This window comes from Nothobranchius furzeri, chromosome 12 (genome assembly GCF_043380555.1).
Source record: "Nothobranchius furzeri strain GRZ-AD chromosome 12, NfurGRZ-RIMD1, whole genome shotgun sequence".
Lineage (NCBI taxonomy): Eukaryota > Metazoa > Chordata > Actinopteri > Cyprinodontiformes > Nothobranchiidae > Nothobranchius > Nothobranchius furzeri.
In genome coordinates, this window is record NC_091752.1 from 65101576 (window position 1) to 65126298 (window position 24723).

The following is a 24723-nucleotide window of genomic DNA, read 5'->3' on the forward strand; positions in this document are numbered from 1 at the left end:
CAAGGGCTGTCCTGCTCACTGCCTGAAGGTCCTGACGAAACAAACAAATTGGGGTCCTTTCTTGCTGGAGGCTAGCTAGCGTAACGAAGTTCAGATTGATGCTGTTTTAAATACATGGAAATTTATCTCCTAAATTTCATCACTCAGTTGTAAATAGTCCGTGTGTGTTTTACTAACAAAAATACGTGTTATTCGGCTCGTTGTATTACGCTCTAGCTAGTTTTGTAATTAAATCCGGCTGGTGTTTCTCTGGTGTGTCACCGTTTTAGCGGAGCTAGCATTAGCATCAGCGCTGCAAACGAACCTCCCCTGACACCAACTGGCGACTTTTGTCACATCCTTTAGTCAGTCCAATAAAATAATCGGTGAGTTAGGTGGAAAAGGCATGATTTACCTAAAACCGCGGTCTATCACGTCCCTTTGTGTGTTTTCTGGTGACCAGTTTGTGGTTACGAGGGAAACAAAGGCAGTTAGTGCGCGTCACGTAGCTAGTCGTACCATCTCAACATCCATTATTTAGTTAGTCAGTTTGTGTCACTAGGACAATAAAATCATTGATTATTAAGCTTATTTTGTGTACAGCTTGACTAAAACCGATCGTATTTGTTGTTGTCCACAGGGAGGCGTTGATGAGCAGCGATGTCCGGCATTGCTCTTAGCAGACTGTCACAGGAGCGCAAAGCCTGGAGGAAAGACCACCCATTTGTAAGCACACATCGTTGTTTACATATCACGACTAAACCTCAGCTGATGTTATGTGTACATGATAACTTGTGTTGTGTGTGAACTAGGGATTTTTTGCTAAGCCCACTAAGAATCCAGATGATACCATGAATCTGATGAACTGGGAGTGCGGCATCCCTGGGAAGAAAGGGGTATGTTTCCGTCTACTACAAGCTCTCCATGAGCTGGGAGCGTGGATTGTGAGCACGTTTAGGGTAGAGTTAAAACTTCTTAAAGCTCCTCTGAAACGTTTCTCAATAGTAAATTTGAGAGGTGGTCAGATTTGAATGCCAAACAAACAAAAATATTTATCCTCTTTGAGGTCTGTCAGCACACCCCAGCTGTGAACATGGTTTTAATGGCCGTTCCCTCTGTCCTCTTAAGACTTGTTAATCTTTATGAACTCTCCTTGCATTATAGTTTTTATTTATTTATTGGGATTTTATTTGTTTAAATGGTCCATTCTGAAACGTAAAGGTGTCCGATGATGAGGAGAACATTACTAAAGCTCTGATTTCCCTCTCCATTCACCAGACTTTGTGGGAGGGTGGACTGTACAAGCTCAGAATGCTGTTCAAAGATGACTACCCTTCCTCTCCACCCAAGTGTGAGTGCCATTCATCAAGTCTTTGAACAATTTAATGTAGCATCAGGCAGCATGGAGGTACATTTGACTGTATACAAACCCAGGAAATGTTTTTTATTTATTTATTTTTTTGACCCAAAGCCATCAGGTCAAATTCTTTGTTCCATAAAACTCGTTTTGATTCATTTCTTTAACTTTAAATAAATGTTCAGTAGGCCATTATCATGTGTCAGAATGTGATTATTCTGAGAAAGGAGCAGTGATAAACTTGATGTTGCACGCTTGCCAGTTTGGTTCTGTGTATGTTTTGCATGCCTGCGGTATGTCTACTGGAGTCAAACCCATGTGATTAATTCCTCTACCAGCTGATGATGGTGGGTTTTAGTTATCACCATTGAGGAAAGCTGCACGTTGTTTTCGTAGAATTGCGCCCGTTTTCATGACTGTGCTCTCACAGCTCCTCTTGTGTTTTAGAGTCATTGTGTGAATCACTTATTGATGACTAGGTAATGATGGATTTCTACAATACCTTCATTGATCTTTGAAACAGAAACCTTCCAATCTACCGAGTGTCGTCGCCTCAAGGTTTTAAATTCTTTCTGATGTTTTTACTCAGGCAAGTTTGAGCCGCCTATATTCCATCCGAACATCTACCCGTCAGGCACCGTCTGTCTGTCCATCCTGGAGGAGGACAAAGACTGGAGACCTGCCATCACCATCAAACAGGTTTGAGCTCACACATGTGTGTTTAATCTCACATGTTAATTTTGTAATCTGGGTTGGAATTATCAAACGAGATTACTCCCAGCGCACCCGCCACCTCGCTATGAAAACAAAAAATGCATCTGCTGTTATTGCGGGGTTGCATTTATGCACTCATGTGGGGTTGTCACGGTGTGAAAATGTAACCTCACGGGTATTGTGACCAAAATTACCATGGTTTTCGGTATTATCGCGGTATTTTTTAAAACGTGTTACATTTTCAGACAACTAGGTAAACCCTGTATATCAGGAAAATATTGTCCTCAGTTCAGAATCAGAAGTTTTTAATGCCATATGTGTGCCAAGTCACAACATTAGGAAATTGCTGCGGTATTTTGGTGCAGAAGGTAAGATAGAAAAAAAATTAATTAAGAGATAAGCAAATATAAGAACTAATAAAACACTCATGATAAAATTATTAATGTAAAAAGTGGCAAGAATTAGAGAAGCAGCTATCTACTCCCTGTAGGTATTAATCTGAGTGTTTGTTGAATGGTTCAAGCACAGCATCGGGTCACGTGACTGGGACCAATCAACTTGAGTGGGCTGCCCTAGGATGTTCATTCAAAAGTCCAACTGCAGAGGTGAAGAAACTGTTTTTGTGGCGAGAGGTTCCAAGTGGTGCTCGCTGCAGAACCACAAAGGCGGAGCTGCACCAGAAGGTGGAGCTGCACCAGAGTCAACCCCGCCCATTCCATCAGAGTCAGTCCAATTCCTTCCAGTTGTCAGACTTGATAGCATTCTGGAATCAAAGAGGGTGTTATAGCTAAAAAATGCAAGATTGAGGACGGAGTTGAGAAGTTAATTGAGCAGTTTTTGTAAAGGTTCCATATAATTAAAAATCTAACTTTTGGAACTTTTTATCATGTTATGTTGTCATTTCCTCATAAGAAACACGCCAAATCCATTTTTAGCCTCATTCATGCATTTTCCTCCCATCTCAGCTTCAATTTGGTCTCCTCCCCCGAAGCGGGTCTGGTCTTGGTTCTCAAATCTGGATATTCTGTGAATTTTCTGACAAATTATTTCTGAAATGACTTCTGCTGAGACACCGCCAATAAACCATACATCCCATCTCAGAGACACACTGGAAAGCACAATTAGATGTAACGCCGCGTGAGTTATAATAGATGTGCTGGTGTAGTGGTTATGGAGTCAGGTTTACATGCAGTTTTGCGCAGGTTCGCCTCCCATTAGCGTAAGTTTTAGGTAGTGTACAACCTCTTTTCTTCATTTCTAGCTACACTTGCCAGTACTATGTTTACAACAATTTACTGATATACCGTTTAACATATAATTATTAATGTGTTTATTTATTTATTTATTCGTTTATTTAGCCAGTGTGAGTCCATTTGTGAGCAGAGTTTCAACTAAAATGCTGTTTAGGAACGACCAAATTCAAAGAACTTTTAGAGACATAATTATTTTGCTGAAAATAAACATTACAACTAAAATATAAACAAATTAAATGTTTCACCTGGCTAAATAGATTGCTGACGACCCCACCGAGAATCGAACCAGCATCAGCTGAGGGGAAAGCAAAAGTTAATTCAGGCGATCTCGCCACTAGACTACCAGAGCCAATTCTGCTATGCTGTTATACAGCACTTCTGTTAGACCAGCTGTAGGCAGATATTCGCTAAGAGAAAGCTTTTCATTTCGAGATATATTCAGTCTTTGCCATGTAGCAAGTTATATTTATCTTGTTTAATTGGAACATAGAACATAGCATTAACGACTGTAAACTAGTAACAGCCGTAATTCATGTGGGTCAGGTTAGTTTGCGATAAAGTTGAAAACAAAAACGGAAGTCAGTGGGTAAGCTGAGTTTGCGTGCATGGGCGGGGCTGACTCTGGTGCAGCTCCGCCTTTGTGGTTCTGCAGCGAGCACCCTCTCAGAGGTTCTGGTCCGAATGGATCTGAGCCTTCTGCCAGATGGGAGCGAGTCGAAGAGACTGTGTCCAGGGTGAGACGAGTCAGCTATTATCCGACCTGCACGCCTCACTGTCCTAGAGGTGTACAGATCTTGAATGGAGGGAAGTTTGCAGCCAATGACCTTCTCTGCAGAGCGCACAACACGCTGCAGCCTCTTCTTGTCCCTGGTGGCAGCTCCAGCGTACCACACGGTGATGGAGGAGTTTGTGTCTAAATTTGGACTAAAATGTGTTATTTTGTAATTATGTTGTTTATTTGTTTACATTTTTCCCCTTTCGTCTTTAAAATACCAGTATTTGCCCATAACTTATTTTTTGTCTGTTTGATGTCATCATTTTAAAAATATTAGACCAGATGATACTCAGTACTCCAGTAGCCTTCTAATCAGGTACTTTTTACCCTTACTTGAGTAATAAACCCTATATCAGGAAAATATTGTCCTCGGTTTGTGTCCTTCCAGTGAGCTTTGCAGATGTGGGAAAATGTCATCAGGCAGTAATCATTGTTAAATTCATAATTATTCTCGGAGAGAGACCAACTCTTATCTGCCCCTGGGAGCCCCGTAATGCATAGCGTCATTTCAACATGGGGGTGTCCGCGACACGGTTTATATGCAGGTAGCGGCGCTGCGGCTGCTTTATATAGCGACTCGTTGCGTTCTCCCTCAACCCCAAATCCTCGGATCACGCATTTTAGCTAATACACTAACGTTAGCTTGCCTTGCGTTGACTGTAGAGTTGTGGGTGATGGTCACGCAGATGTGTCATGAAATTTGAAGCGTTGCTGCCTTTCACAGACACTTTTTCTGCACGTGCTGCAAACAGGATAGCCGTCTTCTATCAACTGTCCCTCGGCATTCTTCAAATATCCAAAAGATGCCCGTACTTCCCACTTTGTCTTCTTTGAGGGATGATAAATGTCCTGAGCACTGCCGTCTCCTCCTGTGGCCATTATTTCAGCTTTAGCTTCAAGAAAGTTTTGGTTGTAAACAGCAAAGTGCGCATGTGCCGCCGGCAACTTCAGCAGATGATACGGTGGCTGGTAAGGGTCACCGCGCCTACACCGCAGCCACGGTAATCCTCCGAGATAATACAGTTTTTTAAAAACAAGACGTTATTATTATTGTCAACTTTTTTACCGGGGTTTACCGCTACACCGGTTACCGTGACAAACCTACACTCATGCTTGAATTATTACACGTTACGGTGGGGGCTGAAAGTAAAACAGATTAAATGTCGTATTTTAGGAGCACGGGAGACTCAAAGCCACCAATGCTAGCTTTAATGTTAGCAGATCTGGTTAGAACTGGTTAGATCTGTGGTTCCATCTCACTTTAACTTCCCTCATGCCGCGCAGATGGAGACACTATATAAAAACAGCGACTCCACCCGTTTGGTCTCTCTGGAGGTCTCTAAAGTTGGTACTTGTGGTTAATTCGTGCTGATTGGTTGTAACTCAGCAGGAAATGACATCACCAAACAAACCAAATTTGTAAATTGAAGTTTCTGGTGAAGCAGAACGAAACAAAGAGAACCGTTAACACTGCTTTTGAATCTGTTTCTAAACCTCCATGTGGCCCGACCCAAATGCTGCGAAATTCCCACAACATCACTTTTCACGCTAACTTCATGTTCTCAGAACAACAGTTAAAAAACCGCGCTGCGTCTGGTCGTCGAACTCTACATTTGACATCATCCGGTCTTCTGAATGGTCTAAATTACTGTGTACTTTTACAGAATAAAACATAAATGTTGTTAATGTCGGTGACCTCGATCACCGCTGACGCAGTCGTGATATGCTGACGTCTTAGTAAAGTCCTGAAAGAGCTGATTTTCAAAGTCAAAGTCATTTATTGTCATATTCTCCACATGTGCAGGACATACAGAGAAATGAAATTCAGTTTCAGCACACACAATTCAAAGATCAGACATACGTGGGTAAGACACATAACAAGAATTGGTGACTGCGGTCATTCGCAACATGAGTCGCGCTACCTTAATAGTTAGATGAAAAGGGTGTTACATGAGGTAAGTTCAGGGAGGGAGAAAAAAAAAGGCATTAACAGGGTTACACCAGCAGGGTGTAGCACTCCAATGCAAAAAAAACACCCGACATGGAAGCACAGACAGCACGTGTACAACATCAGAGTCCGATGGGGAGGTGGGGGTGGGCGGGATCCTGAAGCCTCCAATGGGAGCTGCCACTGCGGCGCATCGACCAGCTGCAGAACAACAGGTGGGAGGGAGAGCTAAGGAACAGAGAGCACATTGAATTCCCTGCAGACATGTCAGCCTGAAGGAAGAGGGTGAAGGTCGGGACACAGCATCTGTCGGTATTCCTCCTTTTGTGGGGGTGTGTTGAGGCAGCCTTGAGAGGCTGCTATGGCGTCAGATAAGGATAAACATGACTTTGTTTAGGGCAGGCAGAGATAGTCTTCCTCTCCGCCTTGGAGTCTCTAAGTGGTCATTCATGTCCACCAGTGAAGCCAATTTTACATTCCACATCCCCGCATCGTCCGGCGACCCTCTCCGAGATCAAATCCATCTTGCGCACTAACACAGGCAATGCCGCAAGGACATTGTCCAGCTTATGGTTCACCTCAAGTAACGTCCCAGTCTGTGAGGTCACCGCACGAGCGGCACATTCCGTGGGTACGGGTCGCACTCCAATCGCTCCCGTCTTCCCAAATTTCCAGAAAACCAGATATCCTCCCACTCCAATCAGAAGAAATCCAGTGATCATCAGGCCGAATATCCACAAATCTTCCACGTTCTCGATGGACAGCTGAGAGAGGCACACGATTCGCCAGATCTCCCAAGAATCGAGTGCATATCCCGATGCGAATGTCCCCTCGGGACAGGTGGGAGCCCCCTTCTCCGTTCTCATCGTAGAGAAAATTTTGTCAATCACGTTGAATGACCAGTTAATTAAGTCCATATTTCCAAAAAAAGAGTAGTGGTTTCAGGAGAAATGCAGAGAAGTGCTCTGTAGGCAGACAGGACAAGAGCCTTGGGGAAGCCGATAAGGGAGCTGAGAAAAAAGCGTCTGTACTCTCTGAAGGCTGACCTTAACCCAGTCACTCCTAGAATGTTCCCGTACTCCCGGAGTGGAATCGCGGCCCTTGCTGCACCTCTCCTGCCTCCACGTCTGTTGGAAACCAGAAACTCACCGTTAACCCAGCAATAAAACGCGTTATTTCCTGTTTCAGATCCTTTTGGGGATTCAGGAGCTGCTGAACGAGCCCAACATCCAGGACCCGGCACAAGCCGAGGCTTACACGATTTACTGGTAGGTGCTTCCAAAGGCTCCGCCTCCTGACGCCGCCTCCTGACGCCCGTGGAATAAAAGCATCTTTTTTGTGTTTCAGTCAGAACAGGATGGACTACGAGAAGCGGGTCAGGGCACAAGCCAAGAAGTTTGCCCCTCCTCCCTGACCCACCTGAGCAGCCTGAAGGGAGGCACCTGAAGGACCACTCCAATCAAATAGTTTCTGAGTATTTTTATCAAGTCCCACAGATGACACGCTAGCCTGGTTTTCTTCCATTCCTTTAAAGCAACGCATCTCATTAGATTCATTCTGATTGTAACAGTCATATTTATGGTTTTTAATCCACTCTAATTCTGCTCAGTATAACGTTTATTACTCGTTTATAATCCCAGTCCCTAAACAACCTTCGGTCCACGCCGCAGACCTGCACCCATCAGACGCAACGCCCAAACCAGTTCCACATTTTAACCAAATCGAAGGAGCGACGCAGAGTTTGTTCACATGCGAGAGGGACGATCCGAGCACTTGTCAGGGCGAAGGCTCCTACCGCGGGAGGACGGTTTAGATTTAGGTCCCGGTGTAAACGTGGGTTTGGTGGCCTCTGCTGGAAGTGAACTGAACTTCATCCACATTCACGATCATCCTAGAAAAAGTCCTTTAAAATTCACCCTAACCAAAAAACGCTTCCACTGATGAGAACTAAGCCAAGAGCAGGTGGAGCGGGCCGACTCTCACGAGCAGCACCAACACAGGAAAAGTGCACTTGGACGTAAACAAACTGGTTATTTCTTCCTTTTTGCCTCTAAATACGAGTGCATGTACATAATATAAATAAGAGAAACTGTGGAGGTGATGTTTTATATTGTTGTAGCCGGTTGACGTTGTGTGTGGCATTGTATCTGAAAAAATGTGAAATAAAGTTGGGTGAAAACCAATGAAGCTGCTTGTTTGTTCTGTTTAGATTTACGAGCTTGTTTTAGTTTTCATTCATTATCTGATTTTTTTAGCTTCGTTTTGTGTTCTGCAAGTTAAAACGTTAGAAACTGTTTTACCAGCTAATTTATTTCATTCATTAACAAACGAGCACCGTTTGCTGTTTTCAGTAACTTAAGAATTGCACAAATATTAATCATTAGTGTTCGTCTAAAATTTATGACGCTTTGCAGTAATCCCAGAATCATAAGCCTTCTCTACAGTAAGACAGTACTTTCCACAAAGTTGTTGGTCCTGTGCATTAAAGAAACGGAGTATATTTGGTGCATTTTGCACTTTTTTGCATGCTGTTTTTGCTCTGAAGGTGAAACCTGATGTAATGCTCTCAGGTTTCTAGTGTGACATTCAGAGGAAATCTAACACCTTTTGTTTTTGTCCTCACCTCTCCGGTGGGCTTTTATCTCGGTATGACTGCATTTGACCAAAGCGGCTCCAACCCGAAGGTGAGAACACGAGTTTTGTTCAGTTTGTTTTTGCAGACTCGCTATTATTGGAATTGTGTGTGTGTGTGTTGCAGACAAAGGCGACTCTGTTGCCCCCTGACCATGCAGGTGCTGATTCAGCCCTGCACCAACATACCTATCACAGCCTGGGCTGCTGCCTCCGTAGTAACATCTTTCCAGGTGTGTTAAGCTGCTTTTTTAAAGGTGGTTTGAAATAAAAGGTTGAGACAGCAGCAGGAAGTTTGATCATTTATTTCCTCCCAGAACCTCAAGATTTTGACCAAAAGAACGATGTAGTAGTTTGAAATCACTTGCTGCCCCATCCAAATTTTCATATAGCCCAGCTGAAAACACTTGAGACTGATTCTTGTGATTCTCTAATTAAAGGTATAGAAATACAAGTCCTAGCAGCCTTTGAAGGAATATACCTTTTTCGCCAAAGACCAATTCATGTCAGGAAAAAAAGTTACGTTTTGGTTAAATCGGTAAAATATTCAGTGTCATCTCATGTAACTTTTGCATTTAAAACCAACAATTTCGTCACATTAAAGCAGCAAACCGGAACTCCCCCCGTCAGAAATTCTGTATGATTATTTAGAGAATCAGTAAACGTGACCGTCTTACCCTGAACTGTGATCTATTGTAGGCAATACGTCAAAGATTTTTAGTGCTAAACCCATCCCCCACCCCGTAGAGCCCCATGCAATTTCAACTGAAGCGTAGTTTATAGGGAGCCTAGGTCACGCCCATCTACTTCCGGACAATGGTTCCTCGGAAGAACGAAAAAATGAATGCAAGCCAACGGGGCTAAAAACGCTATTTTCTAATTCTGCTTGTTTTGTGCCATGGATGTCACATATAATGTCCGTGAATTTTAAAACGCATTTTGATACCAAGAACGCGCTTATTTTCGAACGGGGGAACAATATTTTAAGCTTTGTGTGAAAATAAGTCCAGGACTACAAATGCGCTTCATGAAAGTGACGTCATCGAACCAGACACGGAGAAAACTGAGAGAAAATGGCTGTAAGTTCAGCGAACTTCACACAGGAGGAAAGAACCACCATAAATCTGGTCATGTGGTAAGTAGCAGCTACGCTAGGGGAGAGGGGATTATGTGGTGACGTCACGTATGCAACGTGCCAATTTCTAGTTTGTAGTCATGCTAATTACGAAATTTTACAAGCTGAAATATCTCAAAGTACGTGACTGGCGTGGTCAAAACACCACTCATTACTTTTCATTTAAATTGCAGCACAACATGTGCGTGATCCAGGGCGTAAGGCAAAGCGGATTCAAAAATAGTGTTTTTAGCCCCGTTGACTTGCATTCATTATTTCGTTCTTCCGGGGACCCGCGAGCCGACCAGAAAGGGAGGAGACTTAGGCTCCCTGTACTTCTCCGTCTACGTCAGTGCGGCAGTGTCATTATAGGGAGCCCGTACTTTGAGATTTATCAGCTTGTAAAATTTCGTAATTAGCATGACTACAAATTTGACAACAGTATGTTGCATATGTGACGTCGTCCTTATAATCTCCTCTCCCCTAGCTTAGCTGCTAACACACAACCAGATTTATGGTGGTTCTTTCCTCCTGTGGGAAGTTTGCTGAGCTTACAGCCCTTTTCCCTCAGTTTTCTCAGTGTCTGATGACGTCACTTTCGTGATTCGCATTTGTAGTCCTGGACTTATTTTCACACCAAACCTAAAATAACGCCCCCCCCCCCCCCCCATTCAAAAATAAGTGCGTTCTTGGTATCAAAATGCATATTTAAAATTCACGCACATAATATGTGAAATTCATGGCACATAACAAGCGGACTTATTTCATTGACTTACATTCATTTTTTCATTCTTCCGGGGACCCATGGTCCGGAAGTAGATGAGCGTGACTTAGGCTTCCTTTTTGTCCTCGCAAGGACAAAAGGAGTGGAGCCAATTTTATCTTTAACAAGACCTCATGCCTATGAGTGGTCAGGATGTCATTTCCTTTACCTTCATCAACAGCACTGCCACCCCCCTAAAAAAATAAACCAAGAGCTGATGGATCTAGCGACAGACATGAGCAGATTTAAGAGTGTCCCAGAGAAAAAGTCTGATGATATAATTGTTAATAAACCTGTGTCTGAACAAGTACAGTTTTTATTCGTGTCAAAAAATCACAGGAAATGTGGGTCTGGAGGTGGTGACTGGATGGAGAAGTCTGAAATACATACACATTATAAACACTAGAGATGTGACTGCAATGACGGCACGATACCCCAGAAAGGTGCTACACCCTCTGCTGTCCTGGTGGAGAATTGTTTCGCAACACCGACACACCAATCTATCCGATGTACAGGTCCTTCTCAAAAAAGTAGCATATTGTGATAAAGTTCGTTATTTTCTGTAATCCACTGATAAACTTTAGACTTTCATATATATTAGATTCATTACACACAACTGAAGTAGTGCAAGCCTTTTATTGTTTCTTATATTGATGATTTTGCCATACAGCTCATGAAAACCCAAAATTCCTATCTAAAAAAATAAACACATGTCATCCGACCAATAAAATAAAAGTGTTTTTAATACAAAAAAAGTCAACCTTCAAATAATTATGTTCAGTTATGCACTCAATACTTGGTCGGGAATCCTTTTGCAGAAATGACTGCTTCAATGCGGCGTGGCATGGAGGCAATCAGCCTGTGGCACTGCTGAGGTGTTATGGAGGCTCAGGATGCTTCAATAGCGGCCTTAAGCTCATCCAGGGTGTTGGGTCTTGCGTCCCTCAACCTCCTTTTCACAATATCCCACAGATTCTCTATGGGGTTCAGGTCAGGAGAGTTGGCAGGCCAACTGAGCACAGTAACACCATGGTTAGTAAACCATTTACCAGTTGTTTTGGCACTGTGAGCAGGTGCCAGGTCATGCTGAAAAATGAAATCTTCATCTCCATAAAGCTTTTCAGCAGATGGAAGCATGAAGTGCTCCAAAATCTCCTGATAGCTAGCTGCATTGACCCTGCCCTTGATAAAACACAGTGGACCAACACCAGCAGCTGACATGGCGCCCCAGACCATCACTGACTGTGGGTCCTTGACACTGGACTTCAGGCATTTTGGCAATTCCCGCTGCCCAGGCTTCCTCCACTTGATTTCCGAATTACATGCAAAATTTGCTTTAATCTGAAAAAAGTACTTTGGACCACTGAGCAACAGTCCAGTGCTGCTGCTCTGTAGCCCAGGTCAGGCGCTTCTGCTGCTGTTTCTGGTTCAAAAGTGGCTTGACCTGGGGAATGCGGCACCTGTAGCCCATTTCCTTCACACGCCTGTACATGGTGGCTCTGGATGTTTCTACTCCAGACTCAGTCCACTGCTTCCGCAGGTCCCCCAAGGTCTGGAATCGGTTCTTCTCCACAATCTTCCTAAGGGTCCGGTCACCTCTTCTCGTTGTGCAGCGCTTTCTGCCACACTTTTTCCTTCCCACAGACTTCCCACTGAGGTGCCTTGATCCAGCACTCTGGGAACAGCCTATTCGTTCAGAAATTTCTTTCTGTGTCTTACCCTCTTGCTTGAGGGTGTCAATGATGGTCTTCTGGACAACAGTCAGGTCGGCAGTCTAAAGGCTGATTCATACTTCTCCGTCTGCATCAGTGCGGACGGAGTCTAGCTCTCTTTTGTAAACATCCGTCAGTCGAGACGGACAACGCAAGCTTGTGATTAGTCAGGACGCCGCTGTTGACTACAGCGCCGCCATTGCGCCCTCAAAAACATAAAGAGAGCCGAAAATAACTAGCGGCAGACACGGAGAAGCTTGAAGAATACCTCGCGAAAAAACTCTAAAAACATGAATGTTTAATTCTCCCGTAACTGGAGGAGTGAAAAGACGCGCAGCAAGCGTTTTATTTGTGGACGGAAATGACAGGAAACATGGGTTTAGAGATGGCAAGCGCATGAAGAGGTGGAGGAGGATGAGAGACAAATTTGTCTGTGTTAAAAAGTCTCATATACAAATATCACAATATAAACACACTATCTTGGACCGATACGTGACATGATACCACTGAACAGCGCTACGCCCTCTGTTGTCCTGCCGGGCAATTGCTTTGCAACACTCTCCAGGAGACTGAGAAGTATGAGAGCAAAACGCTTCCGTCAATCCGTGCGTGTCTGTCTCTTGCGGAGCTGTCGGAGAAGCATGAACCAGGCTTTACCCATGATTGCGGTTTTGAGTACTGAACCAGGCTGGGAGTTTTTAAAAGCCTCAGGAATCTTTTGCAGGTGTTTAGAGTTAATTAGTTGATTCAGATGATTAGGTTAATAGCTCGTTTAGAGAACCTTTTCATGATATGATAATTTTTTGAGATAGGAATTCTGGGTTTTCATGAGCTGTATGCCACAATCATCATTATTAGAAACAATAAAAGGCTCGAACTACTTCAGTTTTGTGTAATGAATGTAATATACGTGAAAGTCTAATGTTTATCAGTACATTACAGACAATAATGAACTTAATCGCAATATGCAAATTTTTTTAGAAGGACCTGTATAAACTAGGCTGAGACGTATAACAGACGAGCTGCTCAGCATTATCCAGCAGCGTTCAACATCAGGTACAGATGTCAATCGCAGAGTGGGGTCGTGCATTTGCAGACATACCTATATATACATAGGTACGTGTATATGTATATGTATGTATGTATATATATATATATATATATATATATAGGTACGTGTATATATAGGTATGTGTATATATATATAGGTACGTGTATATATAGGTATATATAAATATATATCTATATCTATCTATATACATATATATATACATATATATATATATATATATACATATATATATACATATATATATATATACATATATATACATATATATATGTATATATATATATATATATGAATAAACAACATAACAGAACAATAATTGTAAAACAATGTGTTTTAACTCTGCTGGCCAGCTAGAGGTGCACGTTCACGAACAAGAGTCCTTGCTTCCAGCCGTAATCTTGGAAGCAGGGGGAGGGGCTTAAAAGTGTAATATGGTTTTTTTGCCTCTAGGTGGTGCCCTCTGAGAAAAACCTTTCTGCCTTTAGAACTCCTGTTTTAATCAAAGTCTATTCACAGGAATCTCTCCAGAATGGAAGTCCTTGAGCAGGGACTCGTACGTCAGACACCCCCTAACTACGTGGCCTGCTGACCCTTATCAGTGGTACGGCCACAGGACGGATGAATTGGGTATGTGTCATTCTGAGTTTACCTCCAGCGAAGTGATTTCAGAGGAAAACCTGTGGACAATAAATACCTTAGCAGCCAAATACCTTGGTTTGGAGAACCACAGATACGGTTGGAGCTGGCAGACAAGCTAAAGGCTAGTCCCTGTGGTCTGTTAATCATCTCATCATAACCCTCGCTAAAGTGTTGCATGCTACAGCTTTAACTTCCAGCTGATTTGAGTTCACTTTAACTGATGAGACATTTTTGAGATTAGATTCGATTTCTTAAACAATAATGATCTACTTTGGACTTGGCAGCAGCCCAGCTAGCCGTTAGCATATCCTTTTGGTTGGAACTAATCTATTTTTTTTAAAACTTAGGCTGTTTAAAAAGCTGTCTGCTACATGTAGGGAAATAAATGTTTATTACTGTTGGATTTGGGTAAATTTTTCTTCTTTCTATGGTTTGACTTTATTAAAGTACTCCACGTTTAAAGCTCCTGTTCACATTTGCACCATTTTCTGCTGTTTTCAGAGAACTAGAACAGAGTTGAGCTTGTTTACAGCCTAAAACATGAAGCTGGTTTTGAAGCTGGTTTTAAACCTACTGGTTCTGGGCCAGTCTCACAGCTGAAGAGGCTGAGAGATGGGTGGGTGGGGTTACATGCAATCAGCCGGCTTTGCAGGTGAGACGGATGCTGTAAATGTCCAGGAGAGGGGGGAATACCCTCACTATTTTCTGCAGAGTCTTGCAGCAGGAAACGGTAATAGCACTGTACCACACAGTGATGCAGCGGGATAGGATGCTCTCCATGGTGCCTTGGTTGAAGATGTGGACAGGTACTCTTGGTTTCTTTTGTTTTTGGAGAAAGAATATGTGTTTTCAGGCTTTCCCAGTTAGTGATTGGTGCTCCATGACACGTCATGAGAGAAGTGCACACCCAGAAATGTGGTGTGGGGCACCCTCTCCACGGCAGCATCATTAACGGCCATCAGAGGGGCATTCTGGAGGTGCACTCTCCTGAAGCCCATCACAATCTACTTCGTTTTCTCCACATTCAGATGGAGATTGTTGTCCTTGCACCACATGGTCAGGTGGCTCACATCACTCCATCAGCAAACTTGCTGAAGAGACTGGAGCTTCACGTTGGTCAGAAGCGTGAAGAGGAGGGGACTTGGCACACATCCATGAGGGGCTCCTGTATTCAGTTTTCCCTCCTGCTTTAGCTCTTTTTTTAAGTAGTTTGATGACATTAACCATCTTTTAATCTCCCATCATTTGGGTCTCGTTCTGTACTTCTGTGTGGGATTTTTAAATTGTTTAGCTTTGATGCGTATCATCACACACCTGTTTCTCCTCTGCAGTTCAGTGGACAGAGAAAAACATTTTGGACCAGAAGCTGAAGAAGTTGCTGACGGAAAAGGAACAAAAAAGAAGTACAAAATGAGGTCCTTTTTCCTACTTCGATGGAGCAGCATCTTGGGGATTCACATCTGTTGCGTGTTCCTGAAACAACATCTGTGTGTCTGTTAAAGGGAAAAGTAGGAGAGTGGGGAGAATGAATTAAAGGATTTCAGCAGGCTCAAGTTTTTGTGTGTTTTTGGTGATTTTACATCAGATTATCAAACATTTATGTTTGTAAAAACTGAAATAATCTCTCAATTGAATCTATTTACTGATCGCAAATCATTTTCTGGCTAAATCAAACTGCTAGAGAAAAAGCCAGTCCCTTCTATGTCACAAAGTCAAAACTAGCATTCACGGACTCCACCATCTTGGCAAACGGAGACTGTCAGTGTTTCTCAATGTCAAGGCGCCTGGCCTTGCCAGGCGATGTCTTGCGAAGCCAGGCTCCTTGCTTACGAGGACACTGTCCTTCCTTGGTCAAAGAAAACGGTTAAATGGAACAGACTTGCATCACGTGACCGCGGCTTCCACAGCGGTCACGTAAAGTCACGTGACACGGGAGACGTTATATTTTATACGTATTAGTTTCAATATGAATATATAACAAGCCTTTTGCTTTTTAAATTGTGTAGATGTTTATTAAATTAAAAATATAAGCGAGTTACTACCCACTAGCCACCAAAGCTGCAACTATTAAGCAACTAACCAACAATAGATAACTTCTTTGGATCTAAAAAAAAAACATTTTAAATTAGCTGACTTACAGTTAAACTTGAAAATTGTCCCCGAAGTAGCTACCGTCTTCTGATCCTCCGTCCTTTTTGAAAATACTGCGGTGTATTGTGGGTAATTTTTGACCAAGGCTAGGCTACAAGACACCTCCCGTGTATCCTCGCTCAGCTAGCTAAACGGCTAACAAACGGAGAGCACGCCTCGGTAGAACATGAACATTGGAACACGTCTTGGCGGCTCCCAATGACGTATCTCCTAGGCAACAGGGGCGGGGCCAAGACATCAAGGCGAGGTTCCTTGGCATTGAGAAACACCCTGTGAATGTGGTGAGGTGGTCTGGTCCAAAATGTCCAGGCCAATTTTTCTGTCCCAGTCCTTGGACGAGACCGTTCACTCACCTTAACTGCTTAACTGCTTGTGGTAGTCTGAGGGACTGGTGGTCAGTGCACCTCATGGCAGCTGTAGTTACAATAAAGTTCATCACCACCAGTGTGTAAATGGGGGAATGACTGTGTGGCAAGGTGGAGAAACGAATGCCCGGGCGGGATTTGATCCCCAGACTCCCGGGTGAGAGTCATGTGCGAACCAGTCAGCCAAAGGGACATCCCCTTGGCCAAGTAGCCAGGGCGCATGATCAATCGGGACACTGACAGGATGCTCACACTGTCACAACTGGTTGTGTTGGGGAACTCTAGATAGCGCCATATGAATACAGTCCTTTTTAACTTTAAACGCTTAGATCGGCGATACTCAACGCTGGTCCTCTATCCAGCATTTTAGTTGTTTCTCTGCTCCAACACACCTGATTTTAATCAGCAGATGTTTAACAGGCTTATGTGGGGCTTGATGAGCTGCTCAGCAGGCGGTTCAACCATTGAATCAGGGGTGTTGGAGCAAGGAAACAACAAAAACATGCAAAATAGTGGTAATTGGGATTCAGGATTGAGCACACCTGGTTTAGAGACACTTCTGTGTCCCAGCTTTCACTTTCGGTTCCAGATGTGTTAAAGAACCACGACTTTTCAGTGCTTTGCAGAGTCAGCCTTAAATGCTGTATTTAAGCATATATGCATGGATGTGTTTCCATAAACTGCTGAACTTGTTTCTCATCTTTGAAAAAATGTATAAATAATGGAGACAAGCTGTAATTTTGTATAAGGCTTACCCTTTAAGGCTACTATTGGATAAGACATTCTCACAATAGCCAATCACTGTAGGGTTGCCATATGTAACCGTCGTTCTGTAAATGCATGAAAACAATAAAGTTCAAAAAGAAAACTTTAGAGATCCGTGTCAAGATCTTTATCAAGTTTTTCTAAAATATAGGTCAAATAAAGCAAAGCATGCTCCAACCCGGGGTAAACCTGAACTGCAGTAGCTGACAGGGATATTTATTGCTCAGTGTGTGATGTGTGAAGGCAGTAGAATGAAGGTGGTTTCAAAAGAAACCACCGAAACTCATTTCATTGTTACAACCTCGACGCTGTTGCAGCAGTCAGATCCATTCTTGAGGCAGAAAGAAAAAGGAGGTCGAGGGGAATTTGAAGTTTTGCACACAGCTGAAAATAGCCCCAAGCTTCAGTGTTCAGGCTGTAAAAACCTAAAGATTTCAGTTGTGATTAAGCTAAAAAAAAACAGGATTTTCACAAGCAAAGGACATTTTTGGGGCTAATCAGGGACTTCAAATATGTGAACATGAGAAACATTTAACATTATTTTGTGTTAATTGTTGTTCATGGGGGTCACAAATACCTGCATTCTCACTGTTAGCATGTTAGGTTATCAACCTTTTCAAATGCTTAGGTGATAAATAAGTGGTGGACTGGCCATCGATCAGTCAATCAACCCCGTTAGACACACAGGCCACCACGCTAACGCTGTTGCCTCAACAAAGAAGGTTAAAGTTTCCTCCGGGTATTCCGGATTCCTTCCCAAAAACGTGAATGTCCGATTACTGTCATGTCTAGGAGTCCCCTTACCTCTCACCCATGGACTGCTGGCAGCTCCTCGTAAGCCTACAGAGGAAAAGCGGTTGCCTCAAGACAGACAGGTTAAGAGAGAAAGAATAAAAAAACACAAGAATGACAAAAGAATCCTAAACCTAACCCTAAATCCTATCCTTGGCTAATGGCCAACTTTCTGCGTCTAAATGAGGGAAAGACAGAGCTTATTGTTTTTCACCCTAACAGCAGGGCTGTGGGTTGTTATGTTGACCTTGGCCCCTCTTTCTCCATACTCAAAACCAGTTGTCACCAGTCTGGGGGTGAAAATTGATGCTGGACTTAAATTTGAGGCTCACATCAATTCTGTGATCCGGTCCAGTTTCTTTCACCTGAGACACCTTGCAAAAATCAAGCATATGCTGTCAAGAGCCCACCTGGAGCGGGTACTCCATGCATTTGTAATTTCTCGGCTTGACTACTGCAACTCTCTCTATGCAGGGTTGTGTCAGTCATCACTGCGTCGCCTACAGGTTGTGCAGAACAGCGCAGCCAGGTTCCTGACTGGAACCAGGAAACGGGACCACATCAGTCCGGTTCTGGCCTCCCTGCACTGGCTTCCGGTTTGCTATCATTCACACTTCAAACTCCTCGTCTTTGTTTACAATTTCTTCCAGGGTGGTGGTCCCCCTATCTTGCCACACTCCTGAACAAACATTACCCATCACGCGCTCTGCGCTCCTCTGACCAAGGCCTGCTCGCTGTCCCTCGGTCTAGGTGTCGTACTCGCGGGGACCGGGCTTTCTCAGTCCTAGCACCGTCTCTCTGGAACCAGTTGCCACCCTCAGTTAGGCTGTCCCCATCTCTGCCAGTCTTTAAGAGTCGCCTAAAAACCTACCTCCTCCGCGTGGCGTACCCTGAACGTGTTTGAATTTGGCCCTCTTTTATGTTGATTTTATTTCCCTGTTTTCATTGGTCTCTTTATCTCTTGTTTTACTCTTTTGTCTTCTACTAGAATGTTTTACCTTTTTTTTGTAATATTTGAATTGCTTTTATTTTCGATTTATTCATCATATTTAACTTTTCTCATGTACCATGTTCAGCGCCTTGGGCTTCCCGACAGTCGCAGAGTACAGACGCTTCTCTTTTTGCTCCCTTATCTTTTTTCCCAAGGCTCTTTGTCCTGTCTGCCCACAGAGCGCTTCTCTGCATTTCTTGTGAGAAACCCTATTTTTTAAAAATGGATTTGATAAATTGGTCATTCAACGCGATTGATAAGATTTTTTCAACGATGAGAACGGAGCAGGGGGCTCCCACTTGCCCGCAAGGGACGCACCTGGCGGGGTATATGATGGATTCCTGGAAAGAGTGGAAGATCATATGCCTCTCCCAGCTGTCCATTGAGGACGTCGAAGACGTGTGGATATTCGGCCTGATGATCACTGGATTTCTTCTGATTTGAGTGGGAGGATATCTGGTTTTCTGGAAATTTGGGAAGACGGGAGCGATTGGAGGGCGACCCGCACCCACGGAAAGCACCGTCCGTGTGGAGACTTCACAAACTGGAACGTTACTCGAGGTGAATCACAAGCTGGACAATGTTCTAGCTGCGATACCGGTATTAGTGCGCAAAATGGATGTCATCTCTGAGAGGGTCACCGGACGGTATGGACAAGTTAAAAAAACTAAATTGGCTTCACTGAAGGACTTGAATGATCAGTTTAAAGACTGAAGGCAGAGAGGAAAATTATCTCAGCCTGACCCAAACAAAGTCTTATCCGAATCTGACGCCATGGCAGCCTTGAGATGCCAACAACAAACCCCCACGAAGGAATGCAGACAGATGCTGTGAAAACCCGACCTACCCCCCACCCCGCCTTCGGATTGGTGGGCTTCAGCCTGGCGAGGTCATCAACCTGCAAGAGTCAATGTGCTCTGCGCTCCTCCCAAGATCTCCCTCCCACCTGTGGCTACAGTGGCGGAGGGCTGTACATGGCTGCTCTCGCTGGGGAAACAGGATCCCAGCCCCCCCCCCCCCCCCCCCCCCCCCCCCCCCGCCTTCCTATATCATGTGATGTTGTGTTGTGTTGTCTGTTGCTTATCTGTTTGAGGTGTTTTTTTGCAGAGCAAAGCTGCCCTCCTGGTGGGAGAGTAGCTATGAAGTGTCTTTTTTTCCCTCCTCCTGGATCAGTTCCTCGTGTAAAGGTTGGTTTATACTTGATACGTCCGCGAGGTCCGCACGGCTCCGCGCGGAAAAGTTGCGTCATTTTGCGTCATTTTAACAACCACGCCCCTCCACCGCGCCTCCGCACAGCCCAAAATTTCCGCAACGCGCACCTAGGAAATTTTCTAACCACGCGGACGGTCGGACGCAGAAAAACATGGCAGACCGGCAAGAACTAGTACGGCAGAGGTTCGGAAATACAGACATTTGTATGATTCAGCCCTCAGAGATCACCGTGATCAACATGTTGTTAATAATTCTTGGAGAGAAATAGCTCGCACTGTCGGAAAAGACGAGGACGCTGTTAAAAAATGCTGGAATGCCATGTTGTAAACAGTGATTTCTACTTCCACTATGGTGTAGTGTTGGATGCATGCCATAGAGCTCCATGCTGCCCCCTACAGTTTGGGAGAATATTGGCTCACCGCAGAGACGAGCCGCATGAACCATAAACGCTGCAAGTTGTGAAGCGCGTTCCATCCGCGAGCCGCATCACCAAGCGGAAAGTGAATGCGTCAAGCATAAACCAAGCTTAACCCTCTTATCTCTATTAAGGTAGCGCGACTCAGGGTTGCGAATGACCACAGTCACCAATTCTTGTCATGTGTCTTGCCCATGTATGTCTGATCGCTGAATTGTGTGTACTGAAACTCTAATTTCCCTCTGGGATTAATAAAGCATCTTTGATTTGATATGATTTATTTGATTGATTGATTGATTGAGTGATTGATTGATTGATTGATTGATTGATTGATTGATTGATTGATTAAACTAGGGGCTGGTGAAGGTTCTCAGCCTTCCAGGTCATGGTAATTCAAAGGGGTTTGGATGAAGGCAGCTGCACTTCTTTGGTTTGCTTCTCATCTGAGGAGCTTGTCAGGCTTATAAACTGTTGCTGTTTGTTGCTGATTAATGAGCTGAACCTACCTATGAATACCCCCTGAAGATCTGTTGAAGTCGTTAGGTCCTATTGTGCTATATGGTTGTTTTGATGAGATGCCGGAGGGTGTGGCCTGGACTAAAACTGTTTTGGACTTAGGCTGAGAGCTGCGTTGCCCGTGCTGGATCCTAAATCCCAGACTGAATAAAACAAACTTTGATTGTACTTCTCCTGCTGCCCTCTACCTGCTGTCTCTTTGTAGTTTTAGCCAGCGTTTATCTGGATTCGTTTAGTCTTTTGGCTCCTGGTTTTAATGAGTTCACCTGCACCATGGGTCCAACACCAACCAGTCAGGACGGTGATAGCTGGCCAGTTTCTTTAGTCCTCATTGTTTATCTCATTCTTACCTCTCTGATGGCAGGAGGAAACTCGAAGGCTATAAAAAGAACCGGTTACTCAACGACCATCATCTTTCACTTGTTTGTGGTCAGAAACACCTAAAAGGTGACTGTTAGCATGTTAGCTCAACAACAACTCAAATGATTGTGTGCACGTAATTTCCAGATGGGTAATAAAGAGTTTTTCTATAATAGTTTTAGGTCATTTTAGAAGATATTTCATTTACTAATCTTTCTTTTTCTTTTCTGAGTCGTGCTCGGACCGCAGAGAGAGAGAGACGCAACGTGAAGAGACAAGGACGCCTCAGTGGGAGCATTATCATTCATCTGTGGTGGTAAGGAAACGTCTCCGGCGAGCCGGTTTTGGGCGGAACGTCCGTCGGGCCATCTCGGTTTCGGTCTTTGGGTCTGCGGGTGGAGGGGGGACACGGACGAGCTGAGAGCTCAGAACAGTCAAAGAGAAACGATTATATCGTTTTTCCGCGTCCGCCTTTAGACGTTCTTGCTGAACTTTATTCTGTTTCACAAACCAGCGTGACTTGAGTTGATAAATCCAACTGGGAGGAAGCTTTAGTCTATGTTTGAGTTAGATGTTTTCTCTTGTGTTTGTTTCTCCTCAGAGACACAGCGGGCATAAGGAGATAGAAGTCAACATGTTAGTTAGGGTTAGTTAGCTGGTTAGCGATTGGGAGATAGCTATCATTAAACCCTTATCCAGTCCACTGCTGCCTCCTGCTGGTGGTGGTGGTTCTTCTTCTTCTTCTTCTTCTTCTTCTTCTTCTTCTTCTTCTTATTATTATTATTATTATTATTATTATTATTATTATCAGCAAATATAAAATAAACATCTTTACTGGACGTTTAGGATTCTTTATGGTTTTCTGCAGCACAGCTGGTTTGTGCTTCGTCACGTTTCTGAAACGAGACCATCGGGTTCAAATAAAATAACAAAAAGCTCAATTTTTTACTTGTTAATTTAAAAACAATTATTTAAATAGAATAAAATAACACTAAAATGTGGGAAATCTGCTCACTAAAATGTTCCTGTGGGAGACCCCCAGACCTGATGTCCTCTCTCTTTCTGTCTCCTTCCTCATAGCTGAGGACAAGACTGGGACATGTGGCTAAACGTGTCTCAGTCTTTGTTTCTTCTTCGAGGAACAGAAACTTGTTAGCAGAAGGTAAACAAAGGCTTTGCAGCTCTGAGAGCAGGGACACGCAGAACACATGCAGCCACGGTGACCTTTAAGGACCAGTTTGTTCCCCTTGTTTATGTGTGTGTGTGTGTGTGTGTGTGTGTGTTTGTGTGTGTGTGTGTGTGTGTGTGTGTGTGTGTGTGGTCTGCACTTTAATCAGGTTCTTTTCTTGACAATGATATTTAATTTGATTTTACCTGAAATAATTTATTATGAAGTTGTATAAAATTATCTATTGAATATAAAATAGGGGGTGAGAGTTTTCACACGTCTCTAAATCTGAGACCATGGTCTTGATTCAGAAAAGGGTAGAAAGCCTTCTCCGGGTCAGGGATGAGGTCCTGCCCCAAGTGGAGGAGTTTAAATATCTCGGGGTCTTGTTCACGAGTGAGGGTAAACTGGAGCGTGAGGTCGATAGGCGGTATGGTGCGGCATCTGCAGTGATGTGGGCGTTGTACCGGTCTGTCGTGGTGAAGAGAGAGCTGAGTCAGAAGTCGAAGCTCTCGATTTACCCGTCGATCTACGTTCCTACCCTCACCTATGGTCATGAGCTTTGGGTAGCGACCGAAAGAATGAGATCGCGGATACAAGCGGCCGAAATGAGTTTTCTCTGAAGAGTGGCTGGGCTCTCCCTTAAAGATAGGGTGAGGAGCTCGGTCATTCGGGAGGGGCTCTGAGTAGACCTGCTGCTCCTCCACATCGAGAGGAGCCAGTTGAGGTGGCTCGGGCATCTGGCCAGGATGCCTCTTGGACGCCTCCCTGGTGAGGTTTTCCAGGCACGTCCAACCGGGAGGAGACCTAAAGGTAGACCCAGGACACGGTGGAGGGACTATGTCTCTCACCTGGCCAGGGAACGCCTTGGGATTCCCCCGGAGGAGCTGGCCCAAGTGGCTGGGGAGAGGGAAGTCTGGGCCTCTCGCCTTAGGCTTCTGCCCCCGCGACCCGACTCGGGATAAGCAGATGAAAAATGGATGGAGTTTACACACACACACACACACACACACACACACACACACACACACACACACACACACGCACGCACGCACGCACGCACGCACGCACACACACACACACACACACACACACACAGCTCTATGGTCTTCTCAGTGGCTCCCTGCCGCAGTCACAGCGAACTCTGACCTTTTAGTGAGCTCTTCCTCCTCCTGCAGCTTCTCTGCACATCCCCTGTCCGCCCCACCTCCACCCCACCATCACCAGCAGCAGCTTTCAGCTGATGCCTGCACCTAAACAAGGAGCCTCTGGCCTGCTGCAGGCCTAAATTCACGCTGGCGAGCAAACCGTAGCAAGCTACATGTTCCCCAGATCAAACATTCGAGTTGCAACCGTTTCTGTCACATTAGTGAAGATGTTTGTGGTCGATGCGAGCCATCCAGACGACTGTTACACAACGGCCCCTCTCTGAACTTTTAGGCTGAGCTGAAGCTTCCAAAACCAAGTTCATGCACAACTAAATGTGTTGCAACCAACACAGGCGTGTTTTTGTTGCCGTTACAAAAGCATACGTGATTTTCCTCTTGCTGACGTGTTCGCGTTAACCCGATGTCTGAATCAGGTCATTAACAACGATCAAACCTCCGTCTCACAGCGTCTGCTGCAGAAGTGAAATGTTCGGTGACCACCGCTGCTGCTGCACCGAGCCTGCTTTCCTCTCAGACGCTGACGTGCATCTGCAGCGGCTGTCAGAGCCGCGGTTTGCTCTCCACACACACACGGATCTCATTCTGAACAACCCGGTGCTTCTAAATCTGTCGCTGATGGAGACCCCTTCATAGAACAATGAGTTTCTCTGCTCTCAAGCCCAACTCGTGTTCACTTTGTGATTGAAACAGGATGTGGTGTTGCTTTGTATTTCTTGTTTTCACTACAATTATGATAACCTTAAAGCATGTGATGGGGCCAGGTAGCTGCTGCTGCTGGAGGTGGAAGAAGATAGCCCCTCCACCCCACCCCCCTGCAGCAGCAGCAGCACCTTGCTCTCCATCGCGGCCCGTCCCCTCTCGC

General features: G+C 44.4%; 2 protein-coding genes across 3 annotated transcripts; both read left to right on the plus strand.

Moving 5' to 3' along the window:
- Positions 1–35: 35 nt before the first annotated feature.
- LOC107376358 (SUMO-conjugating enzyme UBC9-B) lies at positions 36–8209 on the plus strand. The gene is made up of 7 exons (XM_015945415.3): positions 36–365; positions 620–705; positions 792–875; positions 1258–1330; positions 1926–2035; positions 7215–7294; positions 7374–8209. The coding sequence occupies exons 2-7, from the start codon at positions 640–642 to the stop codon at positions 7438–7440; spliced, it is 480 nt and encodes a 159-aa protein (XP_015800901.1). The 5' UTR covers positions 36–365; positions 620–639; the 3' UTR covers positions 7441–8209.
- Positions 8210–8372: 163 nt separating this feature from the next.
- On the plus strand, positions 8373–17630 carry LOC129166936 (ciliary microtubule inner protein 4). 2 transcript variants are annotated; one of them, XM_054750704.2, is made up of 4 exons: positions 8373–8710; positions 8785–8890; positions 13835–13945; positions 15289–17630. In XM_054750704.2, exons 1-4 carry the CDS (start codon positions 8675–8677, stop codon positions 15369–15371), a joined length of 336 nt encoding a protein of 111 aa, XP_054606679.2. In that variant the 5' UTR covers positions 8373–8674; the 3' UTR covers positions 15372–17630. The 2 variants fall into 2 exon arrangements, with proteins under 2 accessions (XP_054606679.2, XP_070398942.1); XM_070542841.1 differs by having other exon boundaries at positions 13835–17630.
- Positions 17631–24723: the final 7093 nt, after the last annotated feature.